Source organism: Vigna radiata, chromosome 11 (genome assembly GCF_000741045.1).
Source record: "Vigna radiata var. radiata cultivar VC1973A chromosome 11, Vradiata_ver6, whole genome shotgun sequence".
NCBI lineage: Eukaryota > Viridiplantae > Streptophyta > Magnoliopsida > Fabales > Fabaceae > Vigna > Vigna radiata.
The window spans coordinates 10,741,918-10,760,536 of record NC_028361.1 but is presented as its reverse complement, the minus strand read 5'-3'; the positions used below and the strand labels follow the sequence as shown (position 1 = coordinate 10,760,536).

At 32.9% G+C, this 18,619-nt stretch overlaps 1 protein-coding gene and 1 long non-coding RNA gene across 2 annotated transcripts; both read left to right on the top strand.

Annotated features, from left to right (window-relative positions):
- Positions 1-3,161: 3,161 nt before the first annotated feature.
- LOC111240555 lies at positions 3,162-6,039 on the top strand. Its single transcript, XR_002665969.1, has 3 exons — positions 3,162-3,609; positions 3,697-3,863; positions 5,827-6,039. It is a non-coding gene; the product is annotated as an uncharacterized LOC111240555 (long non-coding RNA).
- A 5,569-nt stretch (positions 6,040-11,608) lies between these two features.
- On the top strand, positions 11,609-17,908 carry LOC106776464 (kinesin-like protein KIN-14R). Its single transcript, XM_014663929.2, has 19 exons — positions 11,609-11,881; positions 12,721-13,022; positions 13,125-13,296; positions 13,400-13,470; positions 13,572-13,755; positions 13,886-13,995; positions 14,098-14,197; positions 14,301-14,387; positions 14,475-14,651; positions 14,768-15,041; positions 15,183-15,344; positions 15,437-15,652; positions 15,737-15,774; positions 15,891-16,054; positions 16,154-16,405; positions 16,649-16,714; positions 16,818-16,892; positions 16,997-17,062; positions 17,245-17,908. Exons 1-19 carry the CDS (start codon positions 11,722-11,724, stop codon positions 17,716-17,718), a joined length of 3,150 nt encoding a protein of 1,049 aa, XP_014519415.1. The 5' UTR covers positions 11,609-11,721; the 3' UTR covers positions 17,719-17,908.
- Positions 17,909-18,619: the final 711 nt, after the last annotated feature.

The window sequence follows — 18,619 nt, the reverse complement described above, 5'->3', positions numbered from 1 at the left end:
TCCATGTTTTACAACTAATCTCAACAAATAGGAAAAGCCCTCCATGGAGGAGAACTTAGGGTTCACAAAATTGAAGAGATAAGGAAGAAATTGAAACCAAAGAGAAGATGCAAAGTCTTTCCCAAGGTTCTTGGCAGCTGCTCCATGCTCCATTTGCGCCTCCCCTTCGCATCTCCATCTCCAATCTATGACCCATCTTCTTCCTCAACCCAAAAGGGGCAAAATCACCATTGAAGAAGCTTGAAGACCCAAGGAGGAGTGGGAGAGCTTCCCAACACCCCAAATAGCCTCCAAGGGCCTCTCACAATCTCTCTAGGTGAAGAATGAAGTGTAGGAGGAGAAGTCTCCCAAAAGTCGTGAGACCCATGTTTAAATAACCCATTTTGACATATCAGCGAAAATTCGCACCCAGCTCGGATTCTTGGCGCCCAACGCAACTTTTCACTGCATCAGAAGTGAGTTACAGCAAGTTTTCTCGCCCAGCACCACTTTCTGGCGCCCAGCCCCATTCTGTGGCGCCCAGCCTGGAATCTCTCTGCAACTCTGGCGCCCAGCTTGGATTTCTCTGCAACTCTGGCGCCCAGCTTGGATTTTTGGTGCCCAGCTTGGGCGGTTTTGACAACATTCTAAAATTGAAGCTCTTGTGCGATTCCAAAGGCGTCCAACATGGGTATTTGCTTCAAATTGATCTATTATTGTCCTAAAACATGCTCCCTTGAGTTCTTGCTTGTTTTCCTCCATTAGAATTGCTTCCTATTCCTTTATTTCACACATTCAAACATAGAGATTAGAGGTAAAAACAAACATATACTAAATAAACACAAGAAAACTAGAAAACACACTAAACGTGAGGATAAAACAAGGTTAAAGCTATGAAGGAGTTGATTTTGCTAGTAAAATGATGCTTAGATAATGGTAAGAATTAGCATTATCAGCTGCCACGAAACCACTCTTTCTTTTTCCACAAACCCTAATTTCACATTTCTCAAGGAAAGAAGCTACCATTAATGTTTTTCACAATTTGCCCTCAATTTTTTAATTCATAAATTATTAAATACACATCACAATTATGTAGAAACTGCCACGTCATCTAAAAAATACCTACAACATGTCACATAACATCATTTTAAACGTTGTTTGTTTAATTTGATGGAAGGTTTCTATTTGTTCCAATTTTACAAAAATAAGGACCCAATTGAGACGCTGAACAAGTAAAGGACCTATTTGAGATTCTAGGTGAAAATAGGGATTTTAGGAGACATTAAACCTAAAAGAAAGTATAGAATTTTGCTGACTTTTCAAACTAATACACATATTATCGCACTTTCTTGTTTTAATTTCATAATCTCTATTTTTTTATTATCTTGAAATCAATGAGGAAATATTTTTCTATAATTTTTTTATTTTAAATACTTTCTAGGTAATAATTACTCTTTACCTTCTAGTAGTCTTTTGGTACCATCCCACCAATATTTAGCCTCTCATATCAACATAAACATAAAATAATTTACTTTTTGGTTACCAAGATAATTGATAGCTCAAAATATTTTCTTTATTTCTTAATCTATAACTAAGTTTTTTTTTACTTTAGAAAAATATGAAGGTTTATTTCTTCTAAATTCAACTAAAACATGAGATTCACTAGGTCCTTCATGTCTTTGATTCTTAGTAGTGTTGTTGTCATGTCTCTAATAACTTTCTCTTACTCCTATTATTTGTCATAATTATATAAATTAATCTTTATAACTTGGTTTAAATACTTAACATGGAGACGAAGTAAGCATTTAAATCTAAAAAAATTATGATGAATTAATTTCATAGGTCACAAATAGAACATTACTCTAATACCATTTACTATAACATCTTTATATTATTATGTAGTTACCAAATTCATTATATTTTGATAAATTATTGTTTTTTAAATTTATTATTGTTAATTTAATTTCAACTTATAAATTATGATCTTTCTAAAACAAAGTATTCTATTTTAATTACTTATTTAACATCTTTGTATATATATATATATATATATATATATATATATATATATATAATGACTGATCCAAGTAAAATAAATATCATTAATGTCTAATTAATACATTTAATGGTCATATCTAGAGCAGATATGCAGTATTTATGAGCAATTAACAAGATATATAACACAAAAATATACTGTATTAATGGGTAGTTCGTGGGCGGGATGTTTATGAAGCCTATAAATACAAGATTAATGTCCAGGTAAAATCATTTTTTGTTGTGAACTGAATTGAATTAAAAACATGTATGCATCTTGATAAGATTCCACTAAAAATCTGAATTGAGTAATTATTTGTTGTGAGAAAAGTGAATTTTGGGATCATTGAACTATTTTGATGAAAAGGTGGAAAGTCAAGTTTTGTCTTGTTTGCTTGAGGACAAGCAAAGTTCTAAGTTTGAGATTGTGATAACGGTCTAAAAACCATTTTTTTATACTTAAATTTGATATCAAAACACACCCTTTATGGCTTAGAATGAGCTTAGAATCAAGTAAAACACATAGTTGAGTCACATGAGAGTCAACAGTTGTTTTTAGAGATATTATGCTTGTTTTTGCATTGTTTTACAGGGTTTTGATGAGAATTGAAGATGAAAGTGAAGTAGGAGGACTTAGACTCAAGAAAGGAGGAGAAAAAGGAAGAAAAAAAGAGTCAAGTTCACCGCTCAGCGCCAATTACAGCGCTGAGCGCCAGTCTCGTGGGTGAAGCCACTATTTCTCACTTGAGCGACAGCGCTGAGCATCCTGTGATTAGGAGGGCCACCCCTGAGCGGCCTGCGATTTGGAGGCAAACTGTTGAGCAGCCAAATTAAGCGTTGAGCGCCTAAATGATGGGCTTGGGCTTAAATTTTGTTACTTTTCTGCGCTATAAATAGACCTAGTGCGATTCTCAAAGTAATCTTTTGGCAGGCAGAGACATCCAGAGTCTTTGGAGGCGGTTTCTTGGATGCTTAGGCTCCAATTTATCAAATATAGGGTTTACTCTTTCATTCTTTCATTTAATTCCATCTAGTTTCACCATGTTTATGGTGAACTAAACCCTTTGTTATTGGAGAACAATGTAATCTTTTGAAACTCTTTTATATTGAAATTCTTATTTTATTCATATGCTTATATTATCAATTGTTGAGTTTCTTATACAAAAAACGTGATATTTAATGGAGGTTATTCTGCGGGGGTTATAAAAACCCTCCACATATTACTATTATTTAAAATGATTCTGGTGAGTTGTCTTAGTGTCAATAAATGCAGAGGTTTTAATTATAGTTTGAGGAGGTTACAAAAAATTATAATAGATTTTTAATTCTTCCCTTTTTTTTTTTTCTTTCCCTCCCAAGATTTTCCACTCACTTTACTTTTTCCCCAATTTCAAAATCTGAGCGCGAGTTCTCAAAAGATAAATGCCTTTTGGTTTTTGTTTTTGTTTTTGTTTTCCTTTCACCTTCCCCATCATGAAACCATCACAGGTGCTCCAATCGCTCGTCGGCTGGTGCTCGTCGGACATTGCTAGTCTCCCGATGCTTGTCTATCATGAATGTTATATCTAAAGCTACAACAATCGTCGTTTTTCCTTGGTTCCAAATCTTGTGTTTCGACCTCTCCTCTTTCTCAGTTGCATTTTGTTGCGTTGAATCCTCTCTAAACCATGTTCTTAATTGCAGGCTAAATTTCCCAACCACTCAGCTTCCCAGAATAAATTGTAGCCACTCCGCTTTCGAAGTATGCTCTTCTCCAATTACTCTACGGCATTTGCTTTACCACTCTACGGCTATGTTTGACATCTACTATGCGTCGCATAGAAGTTTCGACGTTGCACTTTGTACACCTAGTGAGCACCTTTTTTATCTTTCCTCCAATTCCTAATTTCATCACATTATTAGAGACACATCTCAATCAATTATTTTGTTAATGTTCTTTGTGGTTAAATCAGTGCGTGCTTTGTTTATAATGTCAATTTGATTTTTCTCAAATTTAAAATGGGTTCAACAGGTAATACACTCTATTTAGGTTTAGAGGATACATATCAGGGCATGGAGAATTGGGTATCTTTAGGAACTAGGTTTTGGAGAGAAACAAAAGAGATTATTGTTTTAATAGTTTTTTGAAATCACAATGTTTTTGGTTTATTTTTATAAATTTTATGACTGTCTTATATTTCAAACCATTCCTAATTTTAGAGACTGGAAAATCCTCATTGAAGATTATATTCACAGAGTGGTGTTTGACGTTAGGCTTGGGGCTGTATACATTTTTTATTCTCACATAACTTGGAAATTGCAGGAATGTATGGTATTGGAAGAGTATATTTTTGGTTAAGGTTCTAGAGCTTAGCTATCAATTAATCTTAACAAAAGTGATGTTAGGTTATATGTGCGTGGAGAAAGCAAGCCGCTCCCGCCATGGAAATTTCTGTGGCTCTGCTAAATTGATTGAGGTTGAAGCTAAATTGATTAATATTTTTACATCTCTTTTTTTTTTTTTTTTGCTTCTTAGTTTATGTTGACATTTTATTGTCTTCTTGACGACACCTCTGTACTGCTATTAGGATAAAGGTTGGAAGGCTAACAATGGAGCTGCAAAAAATATCAACTAAGATAATATATGTTTTATTGGATTTATACATAAATTGAGACATTGTTTGATTCATCCTTGATTATTATTTCTAAGATTATTTTTGTTTACACAGTTGGTCTTGTTCTGCTTCTAAATCAGTTATAACATCTTGGTAAAATTGTTATTTATTGCTGATTAGTTATGGTTTTGTATTTATTTTAGGGTGCATTTTAAAACTATTTTTCCATCATCTGGCTTTGAGTTATACTGTTGTATGCAGCATTTTGATGATGTTAAATGTTTGGAACACGTTTTATTCTGACTTGCTTGAATTTCCTATTGGACATTATTGTTTGAAGTTGTTTGTAGTTGCAAATTATAGCGTTGTACTCTAATTGACCCCAATACGTGATTGGTCCTTTATACGTTATACAACTATGATCTAAATTTTGACTAGATTTTGTTTAAAAGGTTTTCTATATAGATGTATAATTATTTTTAGGTGTGAATAAATGTAGTACTAATACAAGTTTCTCTTATAGCAATGACGTTGAGATAGGCAAATAATGCTTTTTATATATAGAATGTAAATGGGTTGAAACGCTAGAAATAAAAATAACATGTGAAGTTATTTCTATGTTTTATTATTATTTGTATAATAATTATATGATAAACAAATATGAACAAGTTTATTAATCTATTATCAATAGATTTTGGATCGGGTAATAAATAATTGGATACTATATATTTTCAATAGAAATGTTAAAAGTGACTGATTACTATTTCTTAATCTGTGATAGTAGTTGTCTAGAAGTGTCAAATATACAGATGGATGAGTTTTCCACATAAAATTGCTTTCGCTTAAACTGTACCATAAATGACTGTCTTCACAGGTCAATTAAGTCTCTAAGAAATTTTAAGATAGAATGAGCCTCAGTTTGGCAAACTTTTGGAGCTTGTGTTGGTAACCAGGGACTTAAGCCCATTAGAAGAATCCTCTCCTGCATTAACTCTTTCAGTTATTATTTCCATATTCTTATGCAGACTTTCTCTCACTAAACTCTTCATCGTTCTCCGCCCTTCTTCTGTTCTCTTAGATTTTTTAGTGTTACAGACTGATAATTTTATACTATTATTATTTCAGTTCTAAATTACATATTTTTTCTTTTTTTCATAATGTATGAAGCGTTGTATAAATATTGTGGTTTTTTATTTTTTATTTGTTGGTTTTATTGTAGGTTTGCACATGTTCCAACAAAAATTAGTGAAGTTCAAAAACACGGTTTAAAGTGGTTTGAAAGCAAGAGATATATTGATTTGAAAGATGAAACTGAAACAAGATGATGTTTTGTAGTGATTTTGTTTACGTCATCAACATTAGAGTATGTGTTTTCAATTGGTCTAGTTGTTTTCAACCATGTTAGATTTTTTAGTCAATCTTGTAATGTTCCTTAAACACTATTATGTATTTTTTTTTTTATATTTTCATTGTAATTGTCAATAAATGTACATTATCTTAAATTATCAATAAAATTAATTTTGATTACTTTTTGTATACTTTACAATTTTATATATTTTTTATTATAAAATATAAAAAAAATTAATTAAATTAATAAATTATGAATCTAGGTGGATAATTATAAATAAAAGAGGTTCAAGATCTCCATAAAATAAGTCATTAATAGGAGAGGTTAAAAACCTCCACAAACAAACCTCCGCAGTACAAATTGAATAGTGGGGGTTATCAAATCGGATACCAGAGGTTATAAAAAACCTCCGTAAATTGATTGTAGCGACTCTAACTGAGGAGGTTTGAAAAACCCCCGCAATTTGATTTGCGGAGGGTAAAAACCCCCGCAAATTGGAATAAAACCCCCCGCTAAATAACAGTTTTTTTGTAGTATCTATGCTCAATGCTTGTATCGTTTAACTCATTCGATATGAAGATATTTGTCTTTGTCGATACGGAGACGTACGAGAAATTCATAAACTGATAGGAAATTCCTTGATTAAACAATACTGCCTAGAGATAGAGGTATGACGATCAATTGTATTTTGCTTTTATGATATTATATATTATGAGAGTGTAAAAAGAAGATGCAAATGTTAAGTGTCTTTATTATGTTATTATTTGAGAAATTCGTTCTTTGAATTATCTACATGTTTTTTTTTATTATGTTATACATGCATACCATTAGACTTTGTTCTAACAATTATTCTTGAAAAGTTGTATGTATTCATAACTGCTTATGGACAATGGTATAATGAAAATACTTCATATAATATATATCTATATATATATATTATGAGAATGTAAAAAGAAGATGTAAATGTTAAGTGTCTTTATTATATTTGAGAAATTCGTTCTTTGAATTATCTACATGTTTTTTTATTATGTTATACATGCATACCATTACACTTTGTTCTAACAATTATTCTTGAAAAGTTGTATGTATTCATAATTGCTTATGGACAATGGTATAATGAAAATCTTCATATTATATATATATATATATATATATATATATATTAATTATGTTATGAAAACGTAGGAAGAAGATGTAAATGTTAAGTCTATTTGTTTCGGTGGGATTGGTTTGAGGGTCGATTGACTTTTCTTTTCTGCTATCTTTGAATCGTTTTAATCCTTTCTGAGAACACAATCCTCCGATGGATGGTGGACCTACAGAGACACTCCGACGCTCAAGTCAGATATGTTGTATAACGAGATCTACATTTTATTTAGGATAGCTTAAGGTTCTCTTACCTGAACGTCAGTGGTATACTTATAAGGCTTGTGGTAGCCAAACACATTGATTAATCATTAAACCAGACAATCAAATTCAATAATACTTGTTAATTGTCCATTAATATCACAATCTCGTGCAATATGACCTGTTAATCATTCATAAATAGCGCATATTCGCATTTAGTATGGTCATTAAACATATTAATTGGCTATTAATGATATTTACCTTTCCTAATTAGTGTTTGTCTGACAATCGATCGCTTGCTTGTTTTGGGCCCCCGATCGATCATCGGGGTATATTACATTAAGTCTCCTAAGCACCGAGCAGCTGTTTTGCAGGTGCGAAGGGGTTTAAGGAGAATCCGGGGTATAGTACACTATCTCTTACATATATTGTAATAATGAATTAAATAAGTTGAAAATATCTTTTATATATATATATATATATATATATATATATATATATATATATATATTACAAAAGGAGTAGAAGTGTCATACATTCACATCCAACTTTTTCCTTACACTCATAACAACTTTGAATGCGGTTAAGGTTTAATACCTATTTTGGTCCCTTGATTTCTAGGATTTGTTCAAAGTTGTCCTACCTTTTTTCAATCGTTCAAAGTTATCTCATATTTTGTAAAAAACAGTTCAAATTGATCCTTTTTGCTTACGGCGTTAAAAAACTAACGGAACTTGGCCAACCTGTCCAATTTTTATTAAGTGGCAACTGTGTGGCCTGATTGACATGGCACCTAATATTTCAAAATATCTAGGGTTTACTTTTTCCCCCAAAAACTAATGAATGTCAACATCCGCCACCGCACCGTCTCGGTGCAACCAAAGAGTCATCGGCACTGTGTTTGGCGTCACCGTCGGTGACACTCCCATTCTTCCTACATGACATAATCCCCCAATGGAAGTTGCTATTAGCTGCAGAAATTTCCCAACCTGTTCAAAGGCACAAATGTTCAGCAGATTCAAAGTAGCTTGAACGCAAAGTGGCTTTATGCTCCTAATTTGCATTCAAGCCAGCAAAATTAATTATCTTTTGCAAGTTACAACATATGATAGGTACCTTCTCACCCATGGCATCTTGAATAAGAACTGTGCTACCTCACAAATAAGCCACCATCCTGATTTTGTTCCCTCGGGTCCCACAGAAGGGTTCTTTGGAAAACCAGAGTGTTTAGCAACAATTGATGTTACGAAATGGGTATGTGAGTTCTAATTCCTTAACTTTTGAGTTAGTGTGTGTGGGTTGATTGGATTGGGGTCTTTCGATTTTGATTCCTGAACTAACTCAACAGTCACTATGGGCCCTTTCATTAAATGCTATGCTCTCTACCCATGACAATATTTACTCCTTTTCATTTACATCGCAATGCAAACCCCCTTTCCATTTTCCTTTTCCTGGCAACATTTATTCTTACAACATGCATGGTAAATCATTTCATTCCATGTTTCAAATTAAATTGTTGCATATTTTTATTTTGGCTTTGATTTGTCTCTAAGGTCGACAGAAGGTACAAGCACTACTGAATCAAATGAAGAGCGTGGTGTCGTCGTTTGAAGCGGTGGCGGGTAATGGTGCTGCCACAGTGTCCTCGGTGTTGGCTCTGAAAGCCATGTCGAGACATTTCAAATGTTTGAAGGATGGGATTTTGGGGGCAGATTCAAGCAACAAGAAAGAGGAGGACCTTGAAGATGAGACTCTTCTTGATTTTGCCAGCAGGATGGTTCACGTCGTACTCCTCCTTGGTTTGAAGTAGAATCTTCCAGTAACTTGGTAACGTTGTCACGTAAAAAAAAAAAAAAAACTGGACACATCACAGTTGCCACGTAATAAAAATTGAACAGGTTGGCCAAGTTCCATTAGCTTTCTAATGCCGTAAAAGGATCAATTTAAACCGTTTTTTACAAAATATGGGATAACTTTGAACAACTGAAAAAAAGTAGAACAACTTTGAACAAACTATATCAATCAAAGAACCAAAATAGGTATTAAACTTACAGTTAATTAATTACCTTTTATATCATTTAATTACAGATATCTCCCTATTTTTTAATATATATTTTTCTATATTTAAATTTTGTAAATGAAAGAAGATTATCAGAATAAAAAATTCTTTGAAAAAACAACGAGTTAGGTTAAATTTTACATCAGTATGAAAATTTTATTTCATTCACCAATTTTTTTTAATCCAAGCACGTCCTAAATTTTTATATTACAATATCTTTTTAAAAAAATATTTGATTAAATTATACCACCTCTATATAAAAAAAATGGTTTTATGTTTATTAGAAAAGGTACTTAGCACAATTTAATTTTTCAAATGTAATTTTTTCCCCACAAATCATCCTTCATTATAGCTTGGTATCATGGATTAAGAAAACATTGAAATATAATCCTAATTAAATGAATAAGTGTTTTAGAAATGATATGATTAAATAGGATAAAATTGGTATATTTTTTTTAATTTAAATCAATTATACATAACAATTGTTTTGTTTGTAAATGTTAAATATGTTAAAAATAACACATTTAATATATATATATATATATATATATATAGAGAGAGAGATAGAGAGGTTTGTTAACACGCTTACGCCTGTTTTTCAGTTGGTACGTTTTAACAATGTGTACCAGATTATAATAGACAAAAATACCCTCGTTTATCATGAATTCTTAGTTTTAAGGTGAAGGATATTTAAATAATTTTCATTCTCAAAACTAAAAAAAACCCAAACCCTTATTCACCTCCTTCATTCCTCTCATCCCTTTCTCTTTCATCTCTCTCCCTCCAACATTTTCTCTGTCATCCCTATTGCCCCAATTGAAAAAAAAAATAAATCAGAAACCCTTACCTAACCCTTGTCATTTTTCCTTTACACAAAGTGTTTCTTTTTCCTTTCTCTATTGGTATGGGATACATGATGTAAGATTACAACCTAGAANTGAAAGAATTGTACTCCTAGGGAGCTCTTCTATACCTATTTCTTTAATTTCCTTATGTCCCTTTTTTATCACTGAAATCAACTTCTACAAGCGTTTAAAATAAACTTTAACCACTGTGCAAGATAAAAAACAGTAAAATTTTTTACCTTTGAGATTTGGAAAGAGTAACATAAAATGACAAAGTTTATATTCATTTTACACACATTAATAAATATAAAATGATTTTTAAAAATATCTTTGATTCAAATTACCACCACCATCTTCAATTGGGGTTGAGATGAGAGAAAAAATGTTTGGAGTGATGACAGAGAAAATGTTGAGATGAGAGAGAAAATATCTCTAATGACAAAGTGTTTCTGATTTTTTTTTTCAATCGGGACAAGATGACAGAGAAAATGTTGAAGTGAGAGAGATGAAAGAGAAATGATTGAGAAGAATGAGGGAGGTGAGTAAGGGTTTGAGTTTTTTTTTTTAGTTTTGAGAATGAAAATTATTTAAATATCCTTGACCTTGAAACTTAGAATCCATGATAAATGAGGGTATTTTTGTCTACTATAATCCGGTACACATTGTTAAAACGTACCAACTGAAAAACAGGCGTACGCATGTTAACAAACCCATATATATATATATATATATATATATATATATTGTATAAACTAAATTTGATCAGTTTAATGGTTTTGTAAAAATGTTTATGAAATAGACCAAGTTTACATATTACAAATTTAAAATAAACTAATAATTTATTTACTAGTTATTTTTTATAAATATGATAATTAAAACAAAATTAACATTTTATTATTGAATTTCATATTTAATTTTTTAAAATATTTGGTCTGTTATCCATAAATTTAACAGTATTTATGATGAATTGATAAAAATCAAGGAAAATCACCAATTTTATTTTTGAAGTATTGTTTTCTCTCTTAATTGGTATTCAAAAGAAAAAGAAGAAACTTAAATAGTAGAAATCTAAAATCATATTAAGTTTAAGTTCCTAGACGTTTATAATTTTATAAATCATTTTAAATAATTTTATTATTTTACAGACTATTTAAGATTTAAGAGGAATTGTTTTAGACAATATTTATTATTTATTCTAAAATTAAAAATGTGTTTAAAAGTTATGAAATATATCATTTAAACTGCTATCCCGTAAATAGTTTTCGTATCCATCCATAAGTACATGGTAAATTCGTACATTTTCTTCTAAGTTAGAAAGAAAAGAAGAAATACCATAATTAAACTTCAACGGTCGCTTAATTCAAAACTTTCCAACGGTCACCAAAAGTCAAATTTGAAGACACGTTCCCACCATTTTCACTACGGTTGGAAGCACTCTAAAACTTTCTTTTTGCCAAGAGCCAGCTCTTCTCTCTCTAGAAAATCCTTCTTGATTGCCAAGACTCCATCTTTCACATGGATCCGATTCAATCAAACGATATTCAGGAATACCCACAAACCCTAATCTCAGAGCCCAGCGATTCTCTAATGCAAGATGCCAATGTGTCTGTGTTCGATTCGATGGTTTGCGACTCCACTTCAAGGCTCATCGCAACTGGATTTACCAAAAAAACAGGTTAGAATATCTCAAATTCAAAAGTTGGGTTTTGTGGTTTTCAGGACTGAGGCAAGAAATGAAAAAGATATACTAGAAAAGGTTCCGCTTTCTTTATAAGTTGAAATTTAGTGCTTCTAACTTTTCCTCTTCGTGATTACGCTTAAGCAATCCTTTCAGCCGCATTTCACACTCGTTCGGCTAATTTTCTTCAGTTATATAACTGTTGGATGGCAATTATGTTTTGAAGTGTTAATTGAGGCTTTAGAATTTTTGATGACGGTTTGGTGAATTGTAATTGTGATTAGCTCGGAAGTGTAGTTCGAATATGATTGCTCGGGTAATTTTGATAAACCTTTTGAATTTTCTGTGAAGTTTACGAACAATGCACAGGACTGTGTTTTGAGTATCGAGAGAAGAGTCCTATGTTTTTTTAATTGGGGCTTTAGAATTCTGGATGAGGTTTAGGTGAATTGTAATTTTGGTTTGCTCGGAAGTGTAGTTCTAATATGATTACACGGGTAATTTTGACAAAACCTTTTGAATTTTCAGTGAAGTTTATGGAACAATGCAAAGGACTGTGTTTTAAGTATCGAGAGAAGAGTCAAGGTTTATGTTTTTTTTTTTTATAATTGGGGCTTTAGAATTTTGGATGTGGGTTAGGTGAATTGAAATTGTGGGTAGCTCGGAAGCGTGGTTCTAATATGATTATAGGGGTAATTTTGACAAAACTTTTTGAATTTTCTGTGAAGTTTATGGATCAATGCAAAGGACTGTGTTCTAAGTATCGATAGAAGAGTTAAGGTTTATGGTTTTGCAGATCGAATGTGTAATTTTAATATTATGTCGTTTTGAAGCAGAAGAGGAATGTTTCATGTTTGTAAATGCTGGAGGGGATGCTTTTAGTGAAGCAGCTGGTGGAATGACGTTCCTGGGCGACACCTATTTTGATGGTGGCAACGTTATGCGGACCAACGAGCGAATAGTGGAGGGTGGAGACTACCCGTTTATCTATCAATCAGCTCGGTTGGGAAGCTTTTGTTATAGGTTTGAAAATATTCCTCCTGGGGAATATGTTGTTGATCTTCATTTTGTGGAGATCATTAACATAAATGGGCCAAAAGGAATGAGGGTGTTCAATGTATACATCCAAGATGAAAAGGCAAGCTTTTCTGGACAAGCTAGAATGCTTCATTTAGATTTGACAAATTTGTACAAGTAAAGGCTTCAACTTTTTTTTTTTATTTATTTAATAAAATGGCAGGTTCTGTCTGAATTGGACATCTATGCAATTGTTGGAGCCAATAAGCCTCTACAGTTGGTTGATTCAAGTGTATCTGTTAAGGATGATGGGGTGATTCTAATAAGATTTGAAGGTATATCTGGAAGCCCAGTCGTAAGTGGAATTTGCATTAGGAGAGCAACGAAGGCCTCAGGTACTGCATTTATGTTTAGGGTATTTCTGTTTACTATGTTTGAATTTACCACTGTTGTATATGTTACTCAGCAATTTCTGTCTTTTCTAATTTTTTCAATCAGTTCCGCAAGTGACAAGTGATCACATTGAATGTAGCCACTGTGCTGCCCATATTGAAATTCCTTCATCACAGGTTAGAGGTGCAACCTAGCTGATAAAAGTGGCAGTTTGAAGTGCAAAGTATCACTGACTTACAACATATTGCTTTTCCTGCTTTTCATCGGAATGTTTCAGATGAAACTTATGCAGGCAAAGTCTATCGCAAAGTATGAGAGTAAGATAAAGGAGCTCACAATGCAATGTGATCTTAAGGCAAAAGAATGCTATGAGGCATGGATGTCGTTAACTGTGACAAATGAGCAATTGGAGACAGTCCAGATGGAACTTGACAAAGTGACAATTAAGTCACATACTACTGGTAATTTTGCAGGGTTTTCCGTTCTATGGCATGGAAATTAGAGTCTTCAAAAAATCTTAACTGTTTATGAAATTTTACGTGGTCATGGTTTGTAAAAGGTTTATAATTTTATTGCCAATTTCGTCGACAGATCAAACTGTGGAGAAACAAGCTGAAAGCCTGAGGAATATTTCTAATATGTATGAGCTTGATAAGAAGAAATGGGCAGATGCAATTTGCAGTTTAAAAGAAAAGATAAAGGTAAATAATGGAAATTCAGGAAGAATTTATGTTCAAAGTTATTATCAATATTAATTTTGTATGATTCTCATAATTGTATGTTATGCTAAATTTGTTTTGCAGTTGATGAAAAGTGATTATTTAAAACTTTCCTTTGAAGCGCATGAATGTGTTGATTCGATTCCTGAATTAAATAAGATGGTTTTTGCAGTTCAGGAATTGGGTATGTTTTAGTTTATATTATGTGGTTTCCATTTTTCTTAAGGGAGCGTTGCACTTTTGACATAGTTTGTATCAGTTCTAGGACTAAACTTTTCTTTCTGCAGTCAAACAGTGTGAAGATCTAAAAGTGAAGTACAACGAAGAGATGACAAAGAGAAAGAAACTCTTCAACGAAGTTCAAGAGGCTAAAGGTATGTTCTCATGCTATGTTTGGATTCTGTTCTGATCTAAAGAGAAGTAAGTCAAAGGCTCTAATCCAATTCTGTTATGGTTCATAGGGAACATACGGGTTTTCTGCCGATGCCGTCCATTGAATAAGGCTGAAATCTCAGCTGGATACAATACGGTTGTGGATTTTGATGCAGCAAAGGATGGATGCCTTGGAATTTTAACAAGTGGCTCCGCCAAAAAATCATTCAGATTTGACAGAGTTTATACACCAAAAGATGATCAAGGTATCCGAAAAGTGTAGTGTAACACAGTTACTGATTTGAATTTCATTCCTCTAAATTCTTATTGTCTAACATGATTGGAATTTTTCTAAACGACAGTGTTCTCTTTGTTTTAACAGTTGATGTTTTTGCTGATGCATCATCAATGGTAATCTCTGTACTAGATGGCTACAATGTTTGCATCTTTGCTTATGGGCAAACCGGAACAGGGAAAACCTTCACCATGGAAGGAACACAGCAGAACAGAGGAGTAAATTACAGGACTCTTGAGCACTTGTTTAAAGTTAGTAAGGAAAGGAGTGAAACTTTTTCATATGACATTTCTGTTAGTGTTCTTGAGGTTTACAACGAACAAATCAGAGACTTATTGGCTACTGGACAAACATCAAAAAGGTAATTTTGGTAAGCTTGTCATTTGTACCATCTGTGAGGTAGTTTGAATATATGAGTTTTCAAGAAGGCTAAAATATGCAATATCTAGTCTAAGCAGGAAACTGAAGTAGCTAGAATGACTTATCTTGAAATGGTTATCAGATTGGAGATAAAACAAGCTTCTGAAGGATTTCATCATGTTCCTGGTGTAGTAGAAGCCAAAATTGATAGCATAAATGAAGTGTGGAGTGTATTGCAGACCGGAAATAATGCTAGAGCGGTTGGAAGTAACAACGTTAATGAGCATAGCAGTCGATCTCATTGGTACCGAGATCTTGTAGTTCTTTTATTACGCTATTGGTTTTTTTTCCCCTATAACCTCGCATCAATATGACTTCTTTTTTTGTGTATTCCAGCATGCTATGTATAACAGTAAAGGCTAAAAACTTGTTGAATGGAGACTGTACCAAGAGCAAGCTTTGGCTCGTGGATTTGGCAGGTAGTGAGAGACTTGCAAAGACTGATGCTCAAGGGGAACGACTAAAGGAAGCACAAAATATTAATCGATCTCTTTCTGCTCTTGGAGATGTAATATCTGCTTTGGCAGCTAAAAGTAGTCACATTCCATATAGGTATATGCTCATCCCTTTACTTCTAGCCCATCTTAATATGTAAATATAAGTTTTGGTGATGCTATTTCCTTCTGGTGGTTTTAGGAACTCTAAACTAACACACTTACTTCAAGACTCACTAGGTACGTCAGTCACTTTAACTTCATATTTCTTGTGAGCGTTTTTTAGGGCAAGAAAGATGCTGTTTCTGAGAAATTGGTAGTAACATTCCTTGCTTGTTTGCTGTAAAACATTGCAGGAGGTGACTCCAAAACTCTGATGTTTGTACAAATAAGTCCATCAGACCAGGACCTAGGTGAGACCCTGAGCTCGCTTAATTTTGCAACTAGAGTGAGGGGTGTTGAGTTAGGCCCTGTTAAGAGGCAAATTGATACAAGTGAACTTCAAAAGTTGAAAGCAATGGTAGGCTCGCTCATCCTCACTGGAACACACTAAAATTTATTTCTCTTTCACCAAGTCCTATAATTTGTTAATGTTTCCTTTTACACTTTGTCATATTAGCTCGAAAAGGCACGGAGTGATTGCAGAATTAAAGATGAATCTATGCGAAAACTTGAAGAAAATTTGCAAAGCTTGGAGAGTAAGGCCAAAGGCAAGGACCAGATTTACAAAAATTTACAAGAAAAGATTAAAGAACTTGAAGGACAGATTGAGTTGAAGAAAGCCATGCAAAGTGAATCAGACAAACAAGTCTCTCAATTATCTGACAAATTGAGAGGGAAAGAAGAAACCTGCAGTTCTCTCCAACAAAAGGTTCCTTGATGTTGTTAGACATTGCAATTTGACTTTCTTGTTGCTCATCTACACATTGTTTTAACAAAGGATCTCCTACTTTCGAATGAAGTTGACACCAACATTTATATCGATGAGCAGTGACTCAGCTTCATAAACATATCACACAAACAGTGTGCTTTGTTCGAATGTGTCATTAAATAAAATTAAATGTTTGGTTTTTCTGTCGCTTCATTTCTGACAAGGCATTTGTCTCTACTGAAGGTGAGAGAGCTAGAGAAAAGGATGAAAGAACAACTGCAGTCAGAGTCAGCAAGTTTTCAACAGAAGGTTCGTTCGTGTTTTTTCTTGGCATTAACATGCGTTATATTGATAAAAAGGTTAACATTCTTTTTCATCTCAATCGCTGAATCGGTTTTATTTGTAAGTGCAGGCTTGGGATCTAGAGAAAAGGCTGAAAGATCAGATGCAAGAGTCTGACTCTGAATCTGCCATTTTGAAAGATAAGGTTGTCAATAACTAGAATTGTTTGTACAATGAGATTTTCTGCGTACTATGATAATGAATATTTCATGTACCCTCCTTTGATGTTGCTTCATTCATATTATTCAGATAAAGGAGCTTGAGAGGAAACTGAAAGAGCAGGAGAAGAGCTCAATGGCCATGCTTCATCAACAGGTACTAATCTCAAAATGTTGTTTAATCAGACTCATTTAAGACAATTTATATACTAATTAATACTTGTTTTACAGATAGCTTTATAAATATGTTCTTTTCATCATTTCTCTCTGTTGAGAGTGGATTGTTTCATCAATTTTCTTGTTCATTTTCATCATTCCCTTGACCACCGTACTTGACAGATGAAGGAACTAGAGGACAGATACAGAGAGCGAGAGCAACAGTGGCAACAAACACAAAGTTATGTGGAAGCAGTAAGGGCCACACCAGATATAGGTAAAAGCTTCATGAATGAAGAATGTTCAAGCGAGATTGAGGCTGGCATTTTAAGGTGTTCAGACTCAGTAAACCGCCAGGCAAGCCAAGGTTCTTCTTTGTTCAAAGGGAGTGATTCTACTAATAATAAGATAAGAAGCAGAACAAGAGAGTTCAGAAGCAATGATGAAAACAACTTTGTCGTGTCTTCATCATCATTGCACGATAGAAGAGTCATAAGGAAATCTGATCCACCCAAAATAATGAGGAGTGTGAGGCCAACACCAAGACCAGCCACTGCTAATCAAGCTCCAGTTTCTCACAAGAGAACTAGCACAAGCAGAGATCAGATTCAAGGAATAAGAGAGAGAGAAAGTAAGAAGAAAATTTGGACAAGATAGTAGTAGATCAAATCAAACTTTCAAAAGGGGCTACTCGCTCCTGATCATATTCAAATACTGTGTGTATTTTTAATTTTATCATATAGAATTCATATGTTTGTGCTGCAAATCCAGTTTTCTGTTTAGGATACAATGTAGGAAATCATTGTTATAATATTTTAACCCAAATGAATTTGTTCGTGGAAAATTACACTCATTCTTTTCTTTAAATTACAATTACTTTTGAGCGTTGATAGACACTTTTATCACTTGTACGTTTTTTTTAATCACACATATTTCTTCTATACGTGTGAATGTTGAAATTCTTTTCCAATTGGTTGTTGCCAATTATCTAATGAAAATTTTCATTATTCTTTAGGTATCAAAATGGATTTAAAGTCGTCACATAGTTGAGTACAAATTCAAGTTTGGTAAAGTTTGAAAAAAAATTAAGTTTATTAAATATAGGTTAAACTGAATCTAATTTAATTAATCTGTGGGTTAAATTATTAACTAGCCAGCATGTTAGACCTGTAACTATATATGATATGCTTTTAATAGTTTTGGTGCAGTGAAGATATAACCCTCTCAATCTATTTTATTTTTAGAATAATTCTCTGCTTTAGAAATTAAGATAAACATTAATTTTATCATTTCTATATTATTTTTTGGGTTAGTTTTAGCTTAGCCAGAGTCTAACCCTTTATTCTTTAAAATTATATATTATTCTTTAAAATGATATTCTACGTTAGCAAAATTTTTGTAGTTTTTTGAAATTAAATTTAAGCATATACTTACTATAAGATATATGAATTAAAAAATAAATAAAAATTTCATCCATTAGCGAGATTATAACCCCTTTTATCGGTGCATATATGCATTCATTTTAGTTTTAATATTTCATTTTTAATTAAAATTTTGT

What these genes read in the sequence shown, in the direction of transcription:
- LOC106776464 (XM_014663929.2), top strand. Translation starts at nt 11,722, where the DNA reads ATGGATCCGATTCAATCAAACGATATTCAGGAATACCCACAAACCCTA. An exon ending in TTTTGCAGTTCAGGAATTGG is followed by an intron (nt 14,198 to 14,300) that starts GTATGTTTTAGT and finishes TTCTTTCTGCAG; the next exon opens with TCAAACAGTGTGAAGATCTA. An exon ending in CATAGCAGTCGATCTCATTG is followed by an intron (nt 15,345 to 15,436) that starts GTACCGAGATCT and finishes TGTGTATTCCAG; the next exon opens with CATGCTATGTATAACAGTAA.